General features: G+C 37.4%; 1 protein-coding gene across 2 annotated transcripts in view; it reads left to right on the top strand.

Moving 5' to 3' along the window:
• The window catches only part of DPP10 (dipeptidyl peptidase like 10), a 637,668-nt gene that overhangs the window by 146,726 nt on the left and 464,341 nt on the right, over positions 1-26,601 (top strand). For both annotated transcript variants that reach the window (XM_059704650.1, XM_059704651.1), the window contains exon 2: positions 14,355-14,469. In XM_059704650.1, coding sequence (XP_059560633.1) covers positions 14,355-14,469 — 115 coding nt within the window. The remainder of the gene's footprint in view (positions 1-14,354; positions 14,470-26,601) is intronic.

Consider the following 26,601-nt stretch of genomic DNA (forward strand, 5'->3'; position numbering starts at 1 on the left):
GGCTCAGCCTCCCCAATTAGCTGGGGTGGACACTCTTGGTTCATTCCTTTGTGGGCTGTGTGCACAATGTTGTTGTTGTTAAGCCTTGATTGCTGTAGGTTTCACTGGGAGGAATTGACCTCCAGGCCAATTGTCTGTGAGAATCAGCTGTGTCTACAGTGGGAGAACTTCTGTCCTGAAGATACCATTATGGGGCAAGACTTGTTTCAGTGGGGCTTTGGTGCTCACTGAGTCTGCCCCCTGAGTGTGTCCCTTATGGATCTGAGTAGTTGTAATCTGGATGGTCCCAATATGACCACTGGGTACACAGGCTCTTAGATCTCTAAGGAGGTGCTAATTTAGCCTCTGCCTGAGGCTACCCAGCAGGAGCTATGGAGAGATCTGCAGGTTCCTCTTCCTTGTTTGGGTTTTGGAGGTGCCCAGCTGAGGCCCAGCTGTGAAGCAATGCAAGCTGCTGTGGGGCCTTGGGCCTTCTTTTGGATGTTCTGGGTCTTTCTGAGCCAGCTGCAGTTTGTTAGGTAATTTTAGATCTCAAAGGGCCAGCCCATTCACATGCAAAAGCCTCTGGGCAACAGCTCCGGTGGGGTGGGGTCTCAGGGAATCAACAGGGCGGAGCAAACAGCTATGGCTGAACCTCAGTCCTGACCTAAGAAGTCCTGGGCCTCAGTGCCCTGGTAATCGCTGTAAGCACCTCTGAGAGAAAGCTGCCCTCGAGTTCCGACCGATGCTAGACAGTCCAATTTCTCACCATATGAGTCTGGGTCCGCAGAGACTCACCCGGAACTGGAGTTCAGAGCCCTTGGGAGCTTGAGACTCCCCCTCGATTGCAAAAGACACCGGTGTCCTCTGTTGCCAGCCCCTTTCCGTGCACACTCGAGCCTCCGTACCTCTGCACTTTACTTCCGCACCTCCTCTGAGCTTCAGTGTGCTTTTCTCTTTCCTTCTAGTTATAGAATTTCCACTCAGCCAGCCTCCCTGTGGTTCTGGATGATGTCTGTTTTGTCTTTTAGTTGTATTTTTGAAGTGGTTGTGCGAGGCAGCAATTTCAGGTGTTTACCTATGCTGCCATCTTGGTTTTCTGTAAACTTACTTTTGTCCAAACCTATAAATTGATGTCTATCTTAGCAAAAGGCTGAGGTCATAATTAGGCTTCAAAAATGTACCAGTATATGTCTTTAGGAGTTTACAGAAGTCTTGTAAAACTGTCTGTTTCAAAGGAACAATTTTCCTGACTCAATGAGAGTACATGAACAATTATGTAGAGTATCACTATTCTTCAAATTTGAGACACATGGTTACAGCAGTTAAATTTATACTGAATAAAGAGATTATGACAGTTTTCACCTGCATTTTTCTTAGAAGACTCACATATATATGAAGTTTGCATCTGCTTTTTTCTTAGAAGACACACAGATATCATATGCACTGGGTAACATCACCTCTACTGTGTGTTTGAAGCAAACAGGCTGTGTTTTATCGAGCAGGTAGAAAACTAGGGATTGGTTTTGTGACATTACTGCTGCATCAGACAATGCTTAACTAATGGCATTGTTTGCGCAAACTTTTTGTGTTTGATGCTTAAGAAAATGAAAGCCTTACCTTAAATCACACAAGTAATTATTAATGTGGGCAGACCAGGCTGGTAAGCTTCCATTTTCTATTTCTCTATAATGAATATATATTCCACGTTAAACAAAGATAGTCTGTGTTCAACTTAGTTTTATGTCACACCTTGATATAAAGTTAGCTTTATGTCTATTGGTACAAGAGCATTGAAAATTAAGAACTGAAATCCTGAGTAACTGCAAGGTAAAGAGAAAGATTAAATATTATAAAAAAACAAATTAATAGCTTTGTTTGTTATGTTTATATATTTAATTAATATTGGTGGATGCGTTGTGTACCCAAACCTGTGTTGGGCATTGCAGAAACAATGAGAAATAACTAGATTCCTTGCCTTCCTCAGAAGCAGGAGGTGAGTTTGCAAAATAAAATATTAGAGCTTTGGGATGACTTAGCAGATTATGTTTGCTATTTTCTCATCTGAAATCAAGCTTGAAGATTATTGTTTGGCTTGTTAGCAAGTCATGTTGGCAAATCAACACCAGGAATTTATGGTTATTGATCCAATTTGTACCCGCTGAGATACTTTTTTTTATTGTCTGAAGTTTTACATTATGTCTCTTTTTCCCCTGATTGACACCCTCTCCCCCCACCTCCCACCCCCGCCCAGCCATTCCCACCCTGGGCAAGCCCCCACTGCCCAGTGTCTGTGTCCATTGGTTATGCTAATATGCGTGCATACAAGTTCTTTGGTTGCTCTCTAACCGCCCTCCCCTGCCATTTGTCTCTGGCTCTATTTTTGTTCATCAAATTATTTTGATCATTATACCCCACATGTGAGTGAGATCTTGTGATATTTATCTTTCTCTGACTGGCTTATTTCTCTTAGCATAATGCTCTCCAGTTCCATATATGCTGTTGCAAATGGCAATAGTTTCTTCTTTTTTACAGCAGCATATTATTCCATTGTGTAGATGTACCACAGTTTTTTAATGCATCATCAACTGATGGGCACTTAGGTTGTTTCCAAATCTTAGCTATTATAGATTGTGTTGCTATGAACATAGGGATGCATATATCCTTTCTGATTGGTGTTTCTGGTTCCATTTTTTACTTTTTGAGGAAAAATCATACTGTTTTCCACAGTGGCTGCACCAGTCTGCATTCCACCATATTGTTTGTCTATGTCTATGAGTTTGTTTGTTTCATTTGTTCATTCGTTGTTTTTGTTTTATATCCCACAAATGAGTGAAATGATATGGTTCTTGTCCTTTTCCATATGACTTATTTCACTTTAAACAACGAACATACAGATCCTGAAATGAATTGACAGTTACCTTCCTGGGATTTCATTTCTTTTTAGATTTCAGAGGCAGGTAGCCAGTTTATCTCCTAGCTCCCACGTGGCTGAGATGAATCAGTCAAGATTAAATACCCTATTCTTTTGTCATAGAGCATATGCTGAGCACAGTGCTTTGGTTCAGATATTTTGTGAACCCTTACTATGTGCTGTACTAGGTGTTGAGGATACAAAGATGAGCGTGAAATAGTGTCTGATTAGGTGGAATGATATTGAGACTGCACATGATTTGGTAAATAACAAACAGGTGAAGAAAATAAAAGTGACCATACGTCTCAGATATTAGTAGTTGGGTTTATAATCATAAAATATTAGGCCAATTTCATATGTTACAGAGCTAGTAAGTCGATAATTAAAAACTAAAATCCAGATGTACTGACTCCAAAGCCAATAAGCCATATGTCTACCAGGTTCCTGGAGGCTGAGGTGGGTCATTTTTGCAATTCCAGAACTGTGTCATTCGAGGACTTAATGTCTGTGGTTGAGGTTCTCGAATTTTACTGTGCACAGGAATCATCTGGAAGCCTGTTAACACAAAGGTTGCTCAGCCTTTCCACTGAAATGCAGTAGTTCAGTGTGAGGCTGATTTATTGACATTCATATGATCTCAGAGGTGAGATTACCATTCTTTGAGTATCACTGATTCAGGCGAATGTCTGTCAGACTTTTGCCGAATCACCTGGAGAGCTTGTTAAAAGACGCTGCTGGGCCTGCCCTGGCCATGGAGATTCATAAGGTCTGGGATGGAGCTAAATTATTTTTATTTCAAAGAAACTTTCAGATGATGTTGTTTACCAGCATCTAAAGGTCAGTTTTACACTCTGCTGCTTCATGCACTTCAGTGAGCTAAGGGACTATCTAAATAGGTTGACAGAAGGTACCTAATAAGAAACTCAGTTTTGAAAAATATAAAATATTTGATAAAAAACATGTACCCTACTTAACATGTAATCTTCTCGTGGGAGAAGCAGAAAAAATGTGGGAAATTCTGAATGTCATGAGTCTAATGGTAAATTTTAAGAAGCAATAGATACTGTAAGTAGCTACCATGTGAAACATATGGGAGACATACATAGGGAGGGAGAAGATAGGCTGTTTGAAGGACATGGTGACACCTTTAGCTGTCTCCTTAGAGATTATTTTTTCTTTTCAGAATAGCTTGTATATGCATTCTTTTTATTATTAATATATAATATATAAAATTCATTTAAAATTTGGATGATAAAAAGTGGCGTTAGATGATATCACTAGAAATAGTGCTCATATAGAGAAAAAAAATCTCAGGTTTGGGGGAACTCCATGGTTTAGAGGTAAGCCTAAGAAGAAGCTAGTAAAGAACATGGATAAGTTGCTAGCAATAGAGGACAAAAATCAGGAGAGTGCGGTGTTGCAGGATCCAAAAAAATGCTTTTCTGGGAGGATTGGATGGTTAGTGGTTTAAAATGCTAAGACATCAAGTAAGGTAATGGAAAAAATAACGGCACCACAAAGGTCATAAAGATGACTAATTGGAGTGCGGTGTGAAACCCCAATAGTCTTTCCTTACAGAAAGAAGGAATGATGATATACTGGAGATCAAAATATAAATACTTTGTCTGTATGCACGGAACTTAACTTCTTTGAAATATAGCTTTCTTCCTAAATTTTTTATAAATATCATATATTTTATTAGCACATATTTATATTACATTTCAATATCTGACACCCATCTTATTTTTATTTTCAAAATGTTTATACTTCCATATAATTATTTTAATGATAAGTGTATTTTATCAGTTAAAAAAGAGTTGTGTTAGGATTTTCATTGGTATTTTACATTTTTAGATTAATTTTGGAAAATGGCCACTTTTATGACATTGAATCCTCCTGATGGAAATTCAGTGATTTCCTATACAAAGTTTTCTGGTTTTCTTTCTTTGTACACAAAAACTTTTTAAACTGGTACTACTGTGAATGTGGATATTATATATGTTTTTAAAATTGTGGCAAAATAGGCATAACATAAAATTTACAAGTTTCACAATTTTTAAGTATACAGTTCATTGACATTAAGCATATTCATATTATTGTACAACCATCGCCACCATCCATCTCCAGAACATTTTTCATCTCAAACTGAAACTCTATACCCATTAAGCAATTACTCCCCATTTCTTCCTATCGTTTGTGCCTGGCAATCACATAGAGATAGATACTTTTGTCTCTATGAATTTGGTTCTTCTAAGTAACCTGTACAAGTGAAATCATAGAATATTTGTCATTTTGTGATGGATTAATTTCAATTAGTAATGTCTTCAAGATTTGTAGATGTTATAACATGCCAGGATATTCTTCCTCTTTAATCCTATATAATAAAAGGCTAATATGTAAATTGTCCCCTCAACTGGGAGTTCTACCAGGGGGCGGGGCTGGCCCACCAACTGCCCGCGGCCCCTCCTCTCAGCCTGCCCAGCCCAGACACCACCCATGCACCTGGCCTCTAGTTATTAATAGTATTACATTGTAGGTGTATACTGCTTTTAGTTTTTCCATTCACCCATCTCTAGACAATTGGGTTGCTTTGTCTTTTAGCTATTGTGAACAATGGTGCTAAGAACACGGGGGTACAAATATCTGTTCAAATCCTTGCTTTTAATTTTTGGGCAATATGCCCAGAGTTAGAATTGCTGAGTCATATGGTGATTTTATTTTTAAATTTTGAGAAACTGCCATACTGTTTTTCCACAACAGCTGCTACACCATTTGCATTCTCACCAGCAAGGTGGAGGTAGCCAATTTTTCTCTATCCTTGCTCATTTGTTATTTTCTGTTTTCTAGGTAATAGCTGTCCAAACATATATGAAATGGTATCTTATGGTTTTTACTTCTATTTTGCCAATGATTAGTTATGTTGAGCATCTTTTCATGTGCTTATGGGCCATATGTATATCTTTGGGGGGGAGAACGTTTTACCTATTACTTTTTCATTATATAATATCCTTCTTTGTCTCTTGCAATAGTTGTTGCCTCAGATTTAACTTGTCTGATAATATTATAGCCCTCCCGCCATGCTATCTTTTAGTTATTATTTGCATATGATATATTTTCTATTATTTCACTTTTAGTTAATGTGTGTCCTTAGATATAAAGGGAATCTTTTGTGGACAGGAGATAGTTGAATTCTGTTTTGTTTTGTTTTGAATACATTTTTGGAATCTATGTTTTTTGTTTGGGGAGTTTATTCCATTAACTTTAAACATAATTAGTCATAGAGAAGGACTGCATACTGACATTTTGTTTGTTTTCTACATGTCTTACTACCTTCCATTGTATTTAGCTGATTTTTTTTGTGTGTGTGACGTGTTTGTTTGTTTTTAATCCCTACTGATATTTTTTCATTGATTTTTAGAGAGAGTGGAAGAAAAGGGGGAAAGACAGAGAGAAATAACAATGTGAGAGAAACACATTGACTGGTTGCCTCCTGCATGAGCCCTGACCAGGGCCTGGGCTGGGGAGGAGCCTGCAACCTAGGTACATGCCCTTGATTGGAATCAAACCCGGGACTCCTTGGTCTGCAGGCCGACACTCTATCCACTGTTTTGATTCCTTTCTCATTTCCTTTTGTGTGTATTTTATAGACATTTTTGTGGTTACCATGGGGATCAGGTCTTTTTGCAACAAGTTCCCCTGTCTACATACATAGCTGTTTGCAAATATCTTAATTTCCAAAAAAAAGTTTCACAGCTGCTTTTTCTTAAGGCCTTAGATGTTCTACTATATTCCCCTGCCTATAATCCTTTGCCCTCATATTCTGCGTGTCTACAGTTCCATGATGTATGGAAACTGCCACTGCCTTCCATGGCTTCCAACCCTAGGTGTGAACTATGTTGACATTTCTGTCTGATCTCCAAGGCAGGCAGCACAGGAACCCCTAGGGAGCTCACAGATTGGCCAGAACATGCAAAGACATTCCACTCATGTTCTTTCATCTGAGAGGAGGAACAGGGGATTGGGCCACTTTCTCCTGATCCTGCACAGTGCCAGGAAGAGAGTGGGGCACTGAAAAGTACTATGAAATTTCCCAACCTGATGAGTGTGGCTTTCTCTTGAGTGGACATTGGCTTGGTTGCTACAGATCTGTAACTGCTTTGAAGATCTCTCATATAGCTATTTGAATTGGTCTATTGTTATTTACTTGATGTGTCCCTGGGGGAAGTGAGGGCCTACAACTTCCTTGTTTGCCATCTTGCTGATATCATATTTGTTTGTTTGTTTTTTATTGCTTTTTTATAGTGTTAGTTATGGTTTCAAACTCTAAATAGAGTCAGAGTCGCAGATGTTCAGCTAGACCTCCAAATAATGATACTAGAAATGTAAAACTGTTACTGCATAATATATTGATAATAGCTGTCATCATTGTTTTATTTCTAATTTAATGGTGATCCATCCAGATTCCAGAATGTGTCCCATACAATCAAAATATAATTTGATGAATGTCAAATTACAATTGAGATAAATGTTAGTTCTTATATAAATTAATGGTAAACAAATAAAACCAAACTGATATTAAAAAGTAATGCAAATAGCAATAAAGACTCTTTCTTTGCATTTTTTAACACACTTCCAGGTGATGTTGTTGTCCGTAGCTCATACTATGAGTAGCACTGATTCAGCACCACCTCATGTATATTAACAACACAAAACTGTAACAGACATAATTTTGAAAAATGTATAACTTGCAATTATTTTACCAAAAAATACATGCTTTGCTTAGCATAGAGTCTTCAAATTAGGGGACCATGGTAAATGAGGAAACCGTGATCATCCATGAGTACAAGGAGCAATATTAAGAAGTTGTAGGTATTACAAGTATTTTTTATATGCTCTCATTTTCAGATACACTATCAAGACAATGTGAACTTAATAAAATTTAGGTATAGTGCTTTCAGTATAACTATAAAATGTTTTTAATGGTACAGAAATTAATTGTTTTGTGGAGGCAAAATATGTGGCTGTTTGCTTTTGGGGAGCTCCTTTAAAATTATGTTAATTTCTTTTATGTTTATTAGTCTATTTCAGGTTGTAAATTTTGTCAATTATCATTTTGCTAGGAAAAAAGAAACATGTGTTTTGTTGTACTTTCCAAATACCTTAGTGTGTATTTTTATACCTACTATCCACTTATTTTAAAAAATAAAAAAATGATTACTTTTTTATTCCAAATTTTGTACAGTTATACAGTAATCCCACTATATCCAACACCTCATTTTTTTAGACAATGGTGATTTGATGTTCAAAGTAATTTTTGTAACAATACAAGAAAATTAAAAATTTCCTCCTCATTTTCATATAAGAATGTTGTGATTTCTTATTCTTTCTTTTTTAAACTTTTATTATGTTGATAATTATCAATAGTTAACATATTGTTAAGTAGGATTATTTAAAGAGAATTGGCCAACTGTTGAATCCCCATATCTCCAGGGTTTTCAAGCCAGAACTGGCTAACCATTTCTTAGGAATGATGTAAGAGAAGTTTTCATCTATTTGGAATTTTTGCTAGGTGTCTTCAGAAGTCTTTATTTTTCTTATATGAAATAATATAGACCATACAAAAGTATTTTAACTGCCTTTAAGATATTTTCCAGCTATGCAGCATAAATGTCTTTGGACTATTTCTGACCTAGTCACAGTTGAAACTATTCAGTGTTGTGAATGTGAATACCATGAGTAAAGTAAAATCATTTAAGTAAAAGGAAATGCAACCTTTTGAGCTGATTAACAGAAAATGAACTGTGGGATGTGTTGTACCCTTTTTTTAAATTTGAGGAACTAATTAAATTTATTTCAGAAAACATTAACAGTCTGTTTTTGTGAAAACTCAAGCACAACAGAAGGCTTTTGAAGCAATAGATAAAAACAAGGAGGGATTATAGGAAAAGTGAAGAGATGAGTTTGTGAATGATGGATGAGATGGTGTTGAGAATCAAATTAAGAACTGACATATTAAATGTTACTACTCTAACCTGAAAGTCTAATTTTCCTTTTCAAGGAGCAAAATAGATATTTTAAAGAACTTTCACTGTTGTTCTTAAAAAGTAAACATGCAGTTGAAGAAAACCTATTTTTTTCTAAAACACCCACATCCAATCTACAGACATAATTTCAGCATAACAATGTTGTCCCTTTTATCTTTCTCTAAATGTTATCACTTTTGAGACTATTTTAATATGCAGCACTCATATTTCTTCTCATGATGCATATGGCATTGAATATGGGAGTTCTCTATGGGGAAGTAAATGGAATACTACAAACATTTGATAAGCTGCTTTTTAAGAAGATTGAAACTGGTGGCTAGGCTTTTTTTTTCTTCTTATTTTGACACATTAAAATATATATAAATCTCATCTGTTTTCTGCTTATGATGTTCAACATTTTGTCTTCTGCATGTGAACAAATTAAAAATGCCCTTGGATTTAGGTACACTGTGTCCTGGACATTTTGTCTTATAAACTAAGCTGGCCTCTGAAGGGTGATGAGTTATTGTTGTTGTTTTTTTAATATATTTTATTGATTTTTTACAGAGAGGAAGGGAGAGAGACAGAGAGTTAGAAACATCAATGATAGAGAAACATCGATCAGCTGCCTCCTGCACATCTCCCACTGGGGATGTGCCCACAACCCAGGTACATGCCCTTGACCGGAATCGAACCTGGGACCCTTCAGTCCGCAAGCCGACGCTCTATCCACTGAGCCAAACCGGTTTCGGCGGGTGATGAGTTTTTGGATTGGCAGTAACTACAACATAAATGACTAGGCTACTGATGGAGTTTGGTTTTGTCTGTAACACCAACATGTCTCTAGGCAATTGCAGCGAATGTTCACACAGATGCATCCATCCACCAAGGGTCTGGCTTTCAAATCACCTCTATATATGGAATATGCAATATTTGTCCTTGTCCCTCCAAGCTTCCCAGGAATATACTGTCTCAGGGGCTCCATTCTTTCTGCTTCTAGCAGTGGTTCTCAACCTTCCTAATACAGTTCCTCATGTTGTGGTGATCCCCAACCATAAAATTATTTTCGTTGCTACTTCATAACTGTAATTTTGCTACCGTTATGAATCGCAATGTAAATATCTGATATGCAGGATGTATTTTCAGGGGTCACGACCCACAGGTTGAGAATCGCTGCACATCCAGATGACCATGTTCCAAGTGCCTTCCGTGTTTCTCAGGCTGCCCATAGCGCCTTCCCCGTTTCGTGGCCCTGGCATGTGCATTGGTTGCTTCCATGTGTGTGCTGTAGGAATTCAATGCAAAGCCAAGCTAATTAGGACCCTTTCCCACAGCAATGAACAGTAGTGTGCAGGAGACAGTTGAAGAGAAGAGTGACTTAAGGACCACAACTGGGTTTTGGAATCCAAGCATCAGATTAATGAGGCTAAAATAATCGCTGGTGAATTAATCTTTAGCAAGTAGCTACATTTTAAAACTTTACTACTAACCTGTACTTAGCTAGTGGCAGTGTATCTCTATACCCTTTCAGGACTCTATGTATGCCACTTAGTGAATTGTAGATCATTTTCTAAGCACCTTTTAAGAGAACCAGAGATTGTTAAGCACATCAAGTAATTGACAACTGTCTAAGATGTGATTCTTACTTTAAGATGATAATATCTTCAACAGAGATATGATGGCTCTTTATACATGGTTCTAATCATTACTTTCACTACCACCACCATTATTATCACAATTATCATCATCATAGCTGCTGCCATTCACTCATTTATGCACTCATTCATTCATTCATTCATTCATTCATTTTGTGTTATCTAGTGTCTACCCTGTATGTGCCAAACACTTCAAAGTGCAAAAAATATAGCAGAGAGCAAGATGAGCAAGGTATCTGACATTATAAAGCTTCCCTTCTGGAAAATTGTGGCAGATAAAAGGAACAAATAGCTTAACACATATTGTCATATACATGAGTAAATATAATATGACATATGATATGCCCCCAAATGACAGCTTCATGAAGAAAACTTAAGCTAAGTGAGGGAATAGAAGGGAAATGGGATGTGCTTTTAGAGAAGTTGGTTGGGCAAGGCTTCCCGAGGAGGGAGCATTTGAGATGAGACCTGAGTGAGTGTGGTCCGCCCAGTGTGTGGATGAAGACCATTCCAAGCAGTTCACTTAGTGTGAGCTTCCTTACTGCACATTGAAGTAATAAGAGTTTTTAAATCATTTGTATCAATCCTTGCAAGATTCTAAAATAATTACCATTATTACAGTTCACAGTTTTTTAAAAATCTGAGACTAAAAAATTTACAAAGCATATTTGCAATGTCATTGCTATTAAGTAGTAAATACAACCTATGGATACAATGTATTTTAAAAGATTTTCAGAGTAAGGAAAATTATATCTGGCTTTCATAATTAGGGGAAACTCCTGAAAGAAGAGACAGTTGAGCAGGGGTGTTGAATGGTTGCGTGTCTGTAAGTGGGTGCACAGGAAAGGGGTTGGAGGGAGGAGAATAGGTAACAGGGCATGCGGTGGAATGGGAAAGACAGAGTTCCAGTCCGTTCACCAAGTCTGCAGTCCCCAAGCTTAGTGAACTGCAGACTTGCACACGCCTTGGCATTGATGGGTCATTCCAGATGAGCCACATATTCTTATGTGTGTCTTTTCAGAAGAAAAATTATTTTTCATTCAAGCATGATTATCACTTGAAAGTGGTATATTTTATCAATTTGCTATGGCTGGGGAGACAAATTTATTTGAAAGCATTCCAGAATTCAGGAAATCTTTTTATATAACTGTGGATTTTCTTAAAGAAGAAGTATTAAAGTACAACCATTATTATGTTGGTGTACAAATCATTCCTTGATTCATTGATTTTTTTATTGACTCATGAATTTATCCTAGAAATATTTACTTTTAGAGCAGCATTTGATAGTGGTTATGAATGTCCTCTGAAGTCAGACTTAGGGCCCAGACTTCATGGACTGGGCCCTGAGATCTGTCACTTATTAATACAAAGTGCATTTATTTTTGAATAAATACCTCTCTAAATCGTTTTTTTTATCTGTAAATCTGTCAAAATAATAGTCATTTCACATTATCTTTATGAGGATTATGTGAGATTATGAATATAAAGCACTCAGTATAATACCAAACACACAGTAAGATTCCTAAGCTATTATTATTGTCTTAGACAATGTCAGGTACACAGCACATGGTAATTACATAATAATCTGAAGTCATTTCTCCAATAATTTGCTTTGAATTCAAGTAAAATTGAATCAAGATCAGAATTAGTTTACTTAAATTCATATTTACTCTTGATTATTTTATTGGACTGAGAAGTCAGTTCCAGTTTCTTAATATTATTCTCTTTTTCTTTTTCTTACACTATGAAGCGGTGGTACTGGGCTCACCTCTCTCTGAGTCAACAAATACAAATGTGTTTCTGATTTGTGGCCCAGACACCCACTTTCTATGTTTGCTGCCCTTCTTTCATTCTCTCTTAGTTCCTGAGATGAGAGTTTCTGACCACCCCAGGCTTTGATTTACAGCGGTGATCTCTTCACCTGCTGCTGACTTCTGAGTAGTCTTGAAGTGGTGTCTTTCCATAGAGAATAACTGATCATCTCACCATGCAGATTCTAACAAAAACAAACAACAGCAACACCAACAAACTCACCTGGAAACATGGTTGATGATCTTAATACAACTGTTACTTGTCTTGATTTGTTACTCAAACACTGATGATTTGAGGACCTGCTGTCTTGATTTACGTGGGAAATGTGAATGGAAATGTTAACCAAAATGCAAGAGATGTTGAATAACAAGCATGAAAAAGAGATGTGGGTCCAGTCACTTAAAAAAGGTGGAATTGCCATCTATTGCATTTGGTTCATTGCCTCAAAGACAAACTTAAAGTGGTTGATCTCAGATGGTATAACACAAACAAGAACAAAATATCTGGTTTCTTCTTGAGTTTATTTATTTATTTTTATTTAGTTTGAGAGAGAGAGAGAGAGAGAGAGAGAGAGAGAGAGAGAGAGAGAGAGAGAGAAAGGGAGAAGGACAGAGAGAAAGAAAAAAAACATTGATGTGAGAGAAGAACATCTACTGGTTGCCTCCCATATACATCCGGACCCGGAACTGAACCTACAACCTGGTTATATGCCCTGACCAGGAATTGAGCCTGCGACCTAGCTCTGTGCCCTGACCAGGGATCAAACTTGCAACCCTTTGGTGCATGGGATGATGCTCCAACCGACTGAGCCACATAGGCCAGGGCTTCTTAAGTTTATTTAGAGCCTAGTTCAAGCCCAAAGCGTTTGTGGAAAAATTGAATGCCAACTCCACTATATGAAAATTGGCTTCAGTGCTTTTTAATCTGAGTCACAGGAACCCATTTATAGTTTATTAAATGTTTTCTATACCTTTTATCTTTGTTTAAATCAGTGCTCCTCTATAGCTTCTTGGGTGATTTATGATCACATAGTGAACTTCATATTTTGTTTATTTGTCCCCCAAATCACTTAAATATTTCTGAATAAAGAAGGTTCTCTAGGGGAAGGAGATAATGGGGTTGAGGGGTGGGGCAGGAAGAACCAGGAGGCTCGGTGTTTCATAAGCTATATAGCAAAGAAAATCTGGCCCTCATTTCAAACCAGTGTGGTCGGTTCTGCACTTGGGTGAATGGTGCTTGCACATTTCTAGTCAAGAGAGTAGAACACAGATCATCTGAAATAAAGAGCTTTACTGTGTCCATTGTGAGGGATGCTCATGTTCATCCTTCCCCATCAATATCACCTCCTTGACAATATCATGCATGCTGCCCAGGGAGAGGATGCTGTTAACCATTGATAGAGAAGCACTCACTTAATTTAGTTCCTGCACCCTGTTGCTTTTATGAGTGGTGGGGGAACTGTTTAAAAAGACCTGTTGTGTTGACAACTGTGCAAGGCTCTGCAGTGAGCAGCATTTTGAATGATTTCCCCATCTCTCATCTGGTACCTCTCATCAAGTTAAAATCGTAGTCTATAGTGCTTTGAGAATGATTGTATTTAAATCTTTATTGTAAGTTCCTTTGTTGCAAGAAAAAAAAAAACGTAAATGGGAACACTTTATTTCCATAATTATTTTGCAGAGTATTTTGGCTATTATCCTAGTGTTTATAGTCAATGCATTTAAAATCACCTACATTTTGAACAATAGGCATAAAGCTCTCCTGGTTTATCTCCTAGAGAAATAAGATTGCCTCCCGCAAAGATAGCCATTTATAATAAGTGCACCTTAGAATAAATAGATGAGGTACCAAAGAGGAAAAGGATTCTAATCAGCATTCAAACTGTGATTGTGCCATGCACCAAATCATATTTTTATGAATGCATTTCTCTTGGAGCATGTATAATTATGAAACTTTTTTTTATCTCGGTAGGAGCTGGGAAGTAACAGCCCTCCACAGAGAAACTGGAAGGGGATTGCTATTGCCCTGCTGGTGATTTTAGTTGTATGCTCACTCATCACTATGTCAGTCATCCTCTTAACCCCAGGTAATCTGTCTTTATTCCTCTCTTATGACGGTATTGTGGATGATGATTTCACATACAAATGCCTTAAGAGGGTAGCTGTATGTGGTATCTCAGGGTATATTAGTGTTGGTTGGAATAAAAAAAAATGTGCAACCAGACATTTTGCAAATGGCACAGTGATTTTGTTTAAATATCATGCAAGATATTTTGGGGAAGCTGAAATGTGAAATATGTACATGGAGAATGCCAAGATCTTTGGACTCTATTGCTATTTAGATACTTCTGTTTGCTAGTTTAATAAATTCAGGGGACACTGGGCTTTTATTGTGGGTTGGAGATGAGAGAGTGGAGTCTGAAAGTTTCCATATGTGGTTAATAGCTCAACTGTAGTGACAATGGTAAGGGAGGCTTTGAGGGACAAAGAGGATTAGATCAAAGGCAATGAGCTAAGTCTCTAAACGCTCTTTTTCTCCCTTTCCCTATACTTTTCACAGTCTAAGTTTCTCTCTGTCTAAAGAACCACTCCAGATTGCCCTTGCAATGATCTTTGGACTGTGTCATTTCCTTTATAATGTTTAACATACATGTGTAAATTTTCAGTAGGTTTAATTCTTCTTTGGGGATTATTTCAGTACACAGAAGTTTTACTACACTTTAGTAGGTGCTAATATGCATAGCAGAGAAAGGCTGCTCACTTTTTAAAAAATATATTTTTATTATTGATTTCACAGGGTAAGGGAGAGGGAGAGAGACATAGAAACATCAATGATGAGAGAGAATCATTGATCGGCTGCTTTCTGCACGCCCCACATTGGGGATTGAGCCCATAATCTGGGCATGTGCCCTGACCGGGAATCAAACTGTGACCTTCTGGTTCGTAGGTTGATGGTCAACCACTAAGACATGCCAGCCAGGCAAGGCTGCTCACTTTTTAAAACTCCCAAACTGTCTTCCAGAAACAAATAAATTTGGCATGCTTCTACAATCCACCCAGTGGTTCCTCAAAGACTGGACACCATATACAACTTGGAATTACAAAACATGGTCATTTCTGGTATAGAATTGAGCTAGTTCAAAAGTCAAATGGTATTATGAAGTTGTACCATGTAGTTGAATGTTGTGTTGCTGTTCTGTTCTGTTATTATGTAGTTCCTACTCCCAGCTTTGTTGCTTGAGAGTTCATTAAACATGTTGCCTTATGTAAAAAATGTGATTAAAAATAGATTTCTTTCAGAGCCATTTAGTCAACAATTATGATGGCTAATTATACAAATAGCAATATCAATTGTTTTAATGTGGTACTTATGAAATATACCTTATTTATAAAAATATAGACTTGAAATGTATAACTCCTCAAAAATATAGTTTGTAGTTCTTAATTAACATATGAAGAGATTGAGAAATTGAGAGAATCAGGAAGAAGATAAGGAAAGAGATATATTTTTAAAAGAGAAAGGAAACATTTCTTGGTAAGAGCTGGCTTATCCAGCGTTCTCTTTAGGAACTCTGTCTTAATTGCCTCGTTGGTACATCTGCAGTTCAGTGTAATTGGGCAATGGCTCCAATGCTTCAGAATGCCAAGAATTTTTGTTAATGGAAGATGAGCTTTCATTCAGAAAAGTGTTCCACTTAAACATAAGAATTTTAGCACAATTATTAAAAAAAAATGAAAGAGTCAGATAAACGGCCTCCTCTTGGTGACTGCTAACCAGAAGGAGGAAATTTGTGCCGTGGTGCCTGTGTGTTTCCTTTCATCCTGATTCTAGTATCTTTCCAGGTGGGTGACTCTCTTTCTCCAATTTTTTTGTTACTCACTGAGGCCATACTGACACTTTGGGATCCTTGAGTGTATAAAAAAGACCTTGTAGAATTTGCCATTCACTGAATTAAACTTCCTCTATTCAACCCTTTTCAGGTTGTCTCAATATAAAAGCACAGTATAGTTACACTCATTTTGTCATATACTTATTCATTTATTAAAGCAAGGGCTTTGGCAAGACACACACCTTAGTTTGAGTTCTGGCTCTATGATTTACTAGTAGCTTTGGGAACTTGGTTAGTTATTTGGCCTTGTCCCTTATTTCATTCATCTGTATTACGGGTATTACATGTAATGCCAACTTTACAGTATTATTATGAGGAATAAATGTGATCATATACTTCAAGCATTTAGCATAGTTTCTAGCACTGCTGCTGTTATTCCTCTTATGATTACTATTATTCAGTAATTATTGATCACTTGACACAATACGAAACACTGTGTTACATGAGGGAGATTTTCAGATGAAAGTATAAAATATCTTGGGGATATAGACTTGTGATTTCCATGTTAAATTATCACAGGTAGAAATCTGGAGTCAGTCTTCAGTGGTCTGTTTGTTTGTCCATTCATGTAGGTAATTATGGAGTTCTTACAACTACCAGGTGCTCTGGTAGTTGGCTGATCGCCCCTTGAATTATATTTATTGCCTCCTATCCTCCTCTTTCTCAACTACACAAAAACACAGCAACCCACACATCCCCAACCTAAGGACTTAATTTCATATGAGGTTAATCATATAAATGGAAGTGGAAATTATTATTTAGACTTACAGTGTACTAAGTGCATTTCGCATACCACATATCCAATTGTCTTTAGGTTTCACTATTAATTTTGGCAGATATATTATGGAATGAAAAGTAGAAGTCAGTATGCTGGGGTGGGAAAGGTATTGCTACAGCGATCGGACAACCTGTGTTCTGCACTCTGTGTTTGTAAACTCAATGCTGGTAGGGCCTATAAGATTAAAAAGTTGAAGTGGATTGGTGTGATGGCAGTGGTTAGGGATGTGCTTGAGTTATAAACAAGCATAAATATTAGCCTAGTTCCATGGCCTTCATGAAGGGCTCAAACAAAACATATCAGTGAAATATAAGGCCAGAAACCTAATGAGGTGTCGCCCAAGACCTGAGTCAGAAGCCTAGAATCACTCTTAGAAGTTATCAAATTAGGAAAAAAAAAATCTGAGTTTGTTTAACCTCTAGTTCTAAAGACTAGAATGTGCATCAAGACCATTACCATGGACTTTTGAATTGGCACAACTCTTTGTGCTTGTCTGTGCACAGACTTGAGTGCTCTGATTGCACCAAGCCTTCCTCTTCTTACCCTCTGGTTTGAAGTCTCTCACCTGTGCTAGAATAGATCCACCAGGGAAAACATTCCACAGGAAGATAAGGAACACCTTCCCTCCCCTTCCTCATGCACCCTTTGCTCATCAATATGTTCCCAAGGTGAAGTTTTCTAGGTAAAACCACTGGAAACTTTCAACCAGGAAGGGGAATACATATCAGGAGAGGAAACTTCTGATCCTGAAATTATTCAGTAAGGTAAAAATATAACTAGATCTTAGTACAAAGGGCTGACTCAAGGACAGTCCTTCCAATTAGGATAGAAGTCAGAAATGTATATGTATTTCATAGCTATATGAGCTTGAGCAAATCAACTATCTCCTTTAACCTCAAGTTGTTTTGTTGAAGAAAAGGGCATCTTTGGTTTGTGGCCACGGGAAGTGACCTTTTAAAGTTTATCACAGCTTTAATATCTATGATCTAATCTATATATATAAAAGCCTAAGTGACTGGACGACCAGACGACCGGCCAGTAGCTATGACGTGCACTGACCACCACGGGGAAGACGCTCAATTCAGGAGCTGCCCCCTGGTGGCCAGTGTGCTCCCACAGTGGGACCACTGCTCAGCTGACAGGCAGGTGCCAGATGCCTGGCTCATGGCTGGCTAGAGCAGCTATGGCAGCACCACGGACACTCCCCTTGCACACCTGTCGGCGGGCACTGCACAGCACCCAGCCTGGACTCGGGCTCCTCCCCGGCCTCCTGCTGCAACATGAAGTAGTGCGGGATGGATGCAAACAGCAGGCCCGACGAGCTGGTGGGTAATGCCGGGCTGCAGCAGCACAGAGGTCCACTGATCCGCACAGGCCAGGCTGAGGGACCCCACTGCTGCATGAATTCGTGCACCAGGCCTCTAGTATAATAATAATGACAACAATAATAGTGGCTTGTTTGATAACAGATATAATAGCAGATTAAACCTGGTGAGCTCTTTCACTAAGCCTCTTCTGCCTTGAAAATATCTTTAGTGGGTTTTTTTCTGGGGGGTGTGGAACCCATACAAAAAGTTATCTAGTCTAAGACAGGATTTAGAAACTGTTTTGCTCAAAATAGCATCACATTTTTCAGGTAAGTGCTAAGGAATGCCAGCCTATAACCAAAGAAACACATGTTCATTGTAATTTTGGTTTGATTGCAAATCTTATTACAGAAGTAATTTGACACAGGTGTCTTATTTTCCAAATTGTCAACAAATTATCTGCCTTGTGAAGAGAAGTCCTAATTATTTTTGAAGAGCGGGTTAACCATTCATGTATTTCTTTAACAAATGACTATTTCTGAAAGGAACAAATTATTCAGTCCAATTTTTTTCTGATTAAAAAACAGACTCTGTTGAATGTATTGATCAAGCCCACTCTTTTTGTTGTTGTACTGAGTTCATTTAAAGAAAAGAAAGAGTACTTGCATTTATTTTCATAATATATTCTTATGAGGTCAGTAATTATACTCTACACATGTGTGAGTGTGTGTTCCTGCTTAAAGCTGTGGAAAGCAGTCTTACGTAGCTATGCATTTACTTTGCAGTATCATATTCCTATTTAATATGTAGAATGAGAATGACCATTGTCAGGAGACCGCTCATGCACCATAGTTACCTACATGGAGCTGTTTGAGAAGAGAGATGCCTCTTTTATGAGTTACAAAGTATTTGGTCGAGGATATTGATCAAGCTCTTCAGTCCCTTGCCACCTGTGGACGGTGTATATTCCCCCAATTCTTCAGCAACAGTGACCTGTTGCCCTTGGATTGATGTGTGTAATCAGTCAGTGTCAAAACAGGGTCATCAGGTTAATTCACTAGCGTGGCTGACTAAAGACAAAGTTGTAAAGCAGTGAAATTGTTTCTTATCATTCGCTCTAGCTCTTGATTTTTAGACAATTACTCATTCTTTTACTATCCTCCTTAGGTGAGCATTCGGGGTTGGTCATTATCTGTCAATCAGAGTATAAAGTAAGCCAAGTATTCATGTCAAAGACATCCAAACTCTGCTCAATCTCAGTTAAATAAAAATTAAGTAAGGATTCTTCAGTTCCTCTATATAAATGCCTTTATTTTCACTCTTTGACGTATCTCAAATAGTGGTAATTTTACAGTGGGTTCAGAAGCCATTCTGGGGAATAATTTACACAGGTTGAGATTGCCACTGCGATGCTCATTAAATAAACCCTTATGTCAGATAAGAGTTTTGATCCATGAAGTTATGCTCAAATAGTTCACTTGAGCCAAGATTTAGAACTAAGGAAATGAAGGGAATTAGAGAAATTTAAGTAACCCTATGCAGAAAAATAAACAGGTAAGACAGAAAACTAGAAGACCACGTGACCATGTAGTAAAGACTTTTCTCTTCCTATTGTCTTCGACACCAGATTTCTACATGAGGCTTAAAAAGTTAATCTGTCCCCATTTATAAAAAAAGATACAATTTTCCAAACAGCGTTCAGTAAAATTAAGTACTGTATTGGCCTGGTGACAGCTGATTTGTTTTTGTTATACAAAAATGAATTTATTCTGGTTACTCTTATATTCCACCAAAGTAATTGCTCCTGGTTATAGTTAGTTAAAATGTCATGTTATATTATGTTACAAACAATCTCTTGGCAGCTATAATTTAAAAGGTGTCATTTAAGCATCTGACCTGTGTTTTAAAATGTCAAAGCAACAATCAAACTATCCCATTATCCTTTTATGAGGGGGAAATAATGTTTTGCAGAATTTGAGATTTGCATTACTCACTTGTAAACATCAACATCAACCAAAATGCAAATTGCTTATTCAATTTTGTTAAGTTAAAAAAGGAGGCCTGTTGTACTGCTAGGCATAAGCTAAATAGTCTCTGCTTGTTTTCCCAGGAACAGCACAGATGAACACATTTGAATATGGTGCAACCTAGTCACCGGCCAAAGGGAAACGGACAGATTCTAACAGTTTCCCCCGGATAACATGTACTGTTGTTACTTTTCTAGTAGATTTATCTCTGATGTTCAATGAAAAATAATTTTCTCTGAGCATTTGTCTGTATTGTCTTTGCTTTACAGCTACATTTCAATAATGACTCAGATTTGATTCCCTTATTTATTCTCCTCTTTTGGTATTCTCCAATAAGATAAATCATGGATTTAGCTTACATTACGAAGTGTTTTGTTTTACAAGACTCCAGAGAGAATTTGTTTTAATGAATAGCATTTATTTATTAACTGCTTATCACATGCCAGATATTGTACTGTTTTACATGTACTGTGTTATTTACCCTCACACCATGAACATTAAATAGCTATTATTAATTTATTCATAATCCATATTCAGTTGAATCTTGCTGTAACAGTAGATTGCCTGTCATACAACTGGACCACAAAGAAGCGGGGTCACTATGCCAGGCCCTTATGGCTTTAGCACATGTCAGATTAAGATACATGATGACACCAAAGAAAGTACGGTCAAGAAACATTTCAGAAAAAAAAAAAAAGAGCCCTGCGTTATTCTGCCTCTCTATATATTTTTTTAAAATTAGTGAATAGATTCTGTACATTTCTTAAAGGGAATGCACAGCACAGAAGGAATTAGGCTGGGATAGACAAGGGATAGATAGGGAGGGAAATACAGGAGTGGGCATTGAAAACTGCCTGCAAATTTTATATGAATTTTTATTCCAGAAATCATATTTTTTCAGGGACAATAAATGCCCATGATAAAAATAAGGACACATTTTTTATCCTAAATGACATTGTATAAAAATTACTTATATCACTGTACAACCTTAATAATTTTTTTCATATTTTTACTTGCTCTCATTAATATAAATACTTACTTTATAAATATGAAAGGCTGAACAAGAGAGCATGATCATTGAGAAGCAAGGTTTCCTTAAAAGGAGAGGTTACATGTTCCTGGGGTAAAACATTTTTTTAACATACATGTGGCCCTGTGTTTGTACAAGGATATATTTTAATATATGTAATTATTTGCCAAAGATTTTAACATCCAATTCTTTGAACTGTAACTTAACTCACCCCATTCCAAAGTTTTTTTTATAAGATATAAGAAGAAACATTATCTGTAAAACAAGAAAAAAATTACCCTTAGTTAAATAACACTTTAAACTAAATAATATGTCACTTCCTGCCTTTGTTCTGGAAAAAATAATTTTGCTGGAAAAAACTCCATATTTTGGTCTGTTCGTCCATAGTACTTCTCTTGGTCGAAGATTATTCATTTGAGTATAAACTCTAAAAAACTGGAATCAGGGAAACTAGACTTGGGAAACATCCCTGCTTACTTGGAAGACTGTTTCTTGAATCTGGGCATCACAATTTAGCTTTTGCTTGGGGTGTAGAGTATCTCTGATCCTAGACTCACAGCTTACCTTGTTTTTTCTGGGACATCATATAGTTATACTAGAGGCCCGGCACATGAAATTCATGCACGAGTACGGTCCCTAGGCCTGGCCTGCAATTAAGGCCATCTTCCCTGGCTGCCGGCAGCCGGCCCCCGCCACCATCCACCCCTGGTTCCCCATTCGCCATTGGGCAATTGGAGCCTGCGGCCGGGGGAAGGGACCAAGAGGTTGGCCATTCCCTCCCTCCCCTCGCTGTCCCTGTCCCCCGTCACTGGTATGCGGGGTGACTTGGCCTGGCACCTCCTGAATCTGCCGCCACCCTCCCTGGGTTCCCCATTTGCCATTGGGTGATCGGAGCCTGCCTGATGGGGAAAGGGGCTGAGAGGTTGGCCCACAGGCCCCAGTCGGGTGGCCAGGGCCTGTGGGCTAGAGGCAGCTCCTGCATTGAGCATCTGGCCCTGGTGGTCAGTGCGCATCATAGCAACCAGTCATTCACCATTTGGTCAATTTGCATATTACCCTTTTAATATATAGGGTAACATTAGGGGAACAAGGATGAGGAATTTACTTTTTTATCCATTACAGTTCACCACTCAGAAATTCTACTTACTCAGATTACCTTATCACCCCATCACATTTATTATCTTTTTTTCTCTGACTCAAAGTATGCTGCTGACTACAATTTTATTAAAATGAAAGTCACGCCCTGACTGGCTTGGCTTAGTGGATAGAGCGTCGGCCTGCGAACTGAAAGGTCCCAGGTTCGATTCTGGTCAAGGGCATGTACCTTGGTTGCGGGCACATCCCCAGTAGGAGGTGTGCAGGAGGCAGCTGATCGATGTTTCTCTCTCATCAATGTTTCTAACTCTCTATCCCTCTCCCTTCCTCTCTGTAAAAAAACCAATAAAACATATATATTTTAAAAAAAATAAATAAAATGAAAGTCACATATTATGAAATTATCCATTTTAAAGTGAACAATTCAGTGGCATGTTGCATTCTGCGTGCAACCACCACCTCTATCCACTCCTAAGCATTTCATCACTCCCAAAGGAGCCCCTTAAGCAGTTACTCCCAGGTTCCTCCTCCTCCCAGCTCCTGACCATCCCCTCCCAGTCTCTATAGATTTACTTATTTTGCATATTTCATATGGAGGCGATTAAGTGATATGTGACATTTGTGTCTGACTTCTTTCACTTAGCATAATATTTTAGAGGCTCATCAACATTGTCACATTTCAGTAATTTTTGTAAATTTAAGTGTAAAAGTTTTTACCTCATTGTTTAAATTTATTCTTGAGTGAGTTATTCCTTTGAATGATACTATAAATAGAATTGATTCCTTAATACATTTTTGATTACTCATTACTGGTATATAGAAATGCAACAGATTTTTGAGTGTTGAGGCTATAACCTTAACCTATTAGACGTAGTAGGTTATTGTAGAGTCTTTGGGCTTTTCTATATAGAGAGGCTAATACCATATCCAAGTAGAGATAGTTTTACTTCTTAATCTCCATTGTGGCTACTTTTATTTCTTTTTCTTACCTAATTATTCTGGTTAGAATTTCCAGTAAAATATTGAAGTGAAATGGTGAAAGTAGGCATCATTGTCTTGTTAGTGATCATAGGAGGAAAGGTTTTAGTCTTTCATAACTGACTGTCATCTGAACTGTTTTGTTTGTTTGTTTGTTTTATAAATGCTTTAAATCAAACTGAGAAAGTTTTCTTTTAATATTATTTTTAATGTCTTCATAAAAAAGAGTGTTGGATTTTCTTACATATATTTTATCATCTATTGAGATGATTATGTGTTTTTTCTATTAATGTTTTGGTATATTGGTGGGTTTTCTTTGTTGTGGCTGTTGAGCTACCCTTGCATTCATTGGGTAAAGTGCCTTTATTAAAGCTAGATAATCCTTTAGATATGCTTATAAATTTGGTGTGTAATTTAAAAATAAAAACAAATAGTTCTGAGATTCTCTATTAATATTTTGTTGAGGATTTTTGAATCTGTATTCATCAAGAAAATTAATTAGTTGTTTTTCTGTTGTCTTGTCTAGACTTGGATCAGGATAATTCTAACCTTATAGAATGAGTTAGTAAGTATTCCTTCTTCTTCTTGTTTTTGGAAGAATTTGAGAAGGATTAGTGTTAGGTTTGATCGAGCAATTGAATCGATACCCCTTCCCTGGAAACTGACTTTTCAGGCCATTTTAGTATGGACATTCCCTTTTGCTGAGACCACTCTTTACTTTGAGACCACATTCCATTATCTCTCCTCTCTGGAACTGCACAGAGAATTCTCCGCCCAGAAAAAGCCCGCCAAAGTCCTTTAAAAACCACTGACTCCAGTCACTTGGTGCTGGAGCCATCTGGGGTTCAGCCATCTGGTGTGCGGATGATCAAATAAATTCGTAATCCCCTCACCATTCTGGCCTCTTGTGTTCCTCCTTCAGCGACCTAGCAATTAGTATTTATTATTCTTCAAATATTTGGTAGAATTCATAAGTGAAACCATCTGCTCTTGAATTTTTGTTGTTTTGGAATTTTTTTTTATTATTAATGATTCAATTTCTTTACTTGTTATGAGTCTGTTCTGATTTTCTATTTCTTCTTGAGTTACTTTGGTAGTTTGTATTTCTAGAAATGTTCCCAATTTATTTATGTTACCGAATTTGTTGACATACTATTGTTCAGAGTTTTCTCGCAAAATCTGTTTTATTTCTGTAAGATTTTTTTAGTAATGCTCCTAGTTTTATATCTGACTGATTATTTGCATCTTCTTTCACTTTTATGTTAGCATCAGTTTGTCAATTTTGTTGATCTTTTCAACTTTTTATCTTGTTGATTCTCTCTATTGTTTTTCTATTCTCTATTTCATTTATCGTTCACCTTTATTATTTTATTTCTTTAGCTAATTTTCAGCTAGTTTGCCTTTATTTTTTTAAAGCTTTTTTACATGTGAGTTTAAGCTATTGATTTAAAATATTTTTTAATGATGTTTAAAGCTATATATATGATTTCACTGCATCCCATAAGTTTTGGTTAGCTGTACAGGGTTGGGCAAAAGTAGTACATAGTTATGAGTATGTGACACATAGAATTTATTATTTGATTATTTATAATCATTATATTATTTACTTGTATTATAACTATAAGCATGTTTTTTCCCACCCCTGCATTTTTTTTATTATTAAATATATATTTTATTGATTTTTTACAGAGAGGAAGGGAGAGAGATAGAGAGTTAGAAACATTGATGAGAGAGAAACATCGATCAGCTGCCTCCTGCACACCTCCTACTGGGGATATGCCCGCAACCAAGGTACATACCCTTGACCGGAATCGAACCTGGGACCTTTCAGTCTGCAGGCCGACGCTCTATCTATCCACTGAGCCAAAACAGTCAGGGCTCCTGCATTTCTTTTTACTTGATCAGAAATGCAGTAAAGAATAAAATAACAGTAGTAGGATTTGATGCCCAAATGAGGACTATCAGGTGCCTGCAGTTCATCCACCATTGGTCTGTACTAAGATTGAAGATTTTAACCCCGTGTAAAAGAGTAGTAGCATTAAAAATAATAGTATTATTTAGCACAATTTTGACTTCTAGGACCTAAATTTACCATCTTTCCCTGAACCACACTCTGCAGACCTCTGTTGTAAGTTATAAAAATATGATACAAAAATTTGCTCATGGTAATGTGATTGAAATAAATAATATACCTGAGAAAGCAAGTTAAACATGGCTATGTAGAGGCTCAAAGGCTCAAGCAGGGCCATACTACTTACCATCCCAGTGTGTGCGTGTGTGTGTGTGTGTGTGTGTATTACTGTGTAATTTTCCTTCTCAGAATGTGAAAAGCCTTTGTGTAAGTACATTTCTCATATTTAGGTTTTCTACTAAAACTCAGGAGATTTAATTTGAATAAAGGTCTAGAAAGAGGTTTGAGAATGATTAGCATGTTTGAGTAATTGACTCTTTTGACTAATTAAGTCTATGAGTAAATTTTAAAGTTCTTGATTTATTTATTTAAATGATGACAAGTTTGAGGTAGAATTTAATAAGCCCTTCAGAACCCAAAAATGCATTTCTTATTTGATGAGCACTCAGAGTCTCTTCTGAAAACAAGGGGAACTAGTTCAAACTGTCACAGAAATTAGGGGATCTTAGAAATGCCAGCTACTTTATTATAGTGTGTGTGTGTGTGTGTGTGTGTGTGTGTATAAGTGTGACTGTGTGTGTGTGTGTGAGTGTGACTGTGTGTGTGTGTGTGAGTGTGACTGTGTGTGTGTGTGTGTGTGTGTGTGTGTGTGTGTGTGGTACTCTCTCCACTGTGTGTGCAGAGTGCTTCAGTAAAATTCTATATGAAGAAGCCAAACATGCCAAAGAAGAGCTGTTCTCTGTTCTGGCTGAAAAGCACTAACCACATAACCAGCATCTTTCCCCTCCTTTATCTTGAGAGAGCTTGTCAGAGTCACCAGAACACAGCTGGAAATAGTGTGATTTCCACTGAAGCCTTTCTCTGTATAAATGATGAAAATTATGCCCAAATGGACTGAGAGGTCTAGCCTAGGGCATATATGCTGGTTAACGGTTGAGTTAGGGCTGGAATATGACCTCCTAACTCTCATTGCTGTTGCTGAA

This window comes from Myotis daubentonii, chromosome 7, assembly GCF_963259705.1.
Source record: "Myotis daubentonii chromosome 7, mMyoDau2.1, whole genome shotgun sequence".
Taxonomy (NCBI): Eukaryota; Metazoa; Chordata; class Mammalia; order Chiroptera; family Vespertilionidae; genus Myotis; species Myotis daubentonii.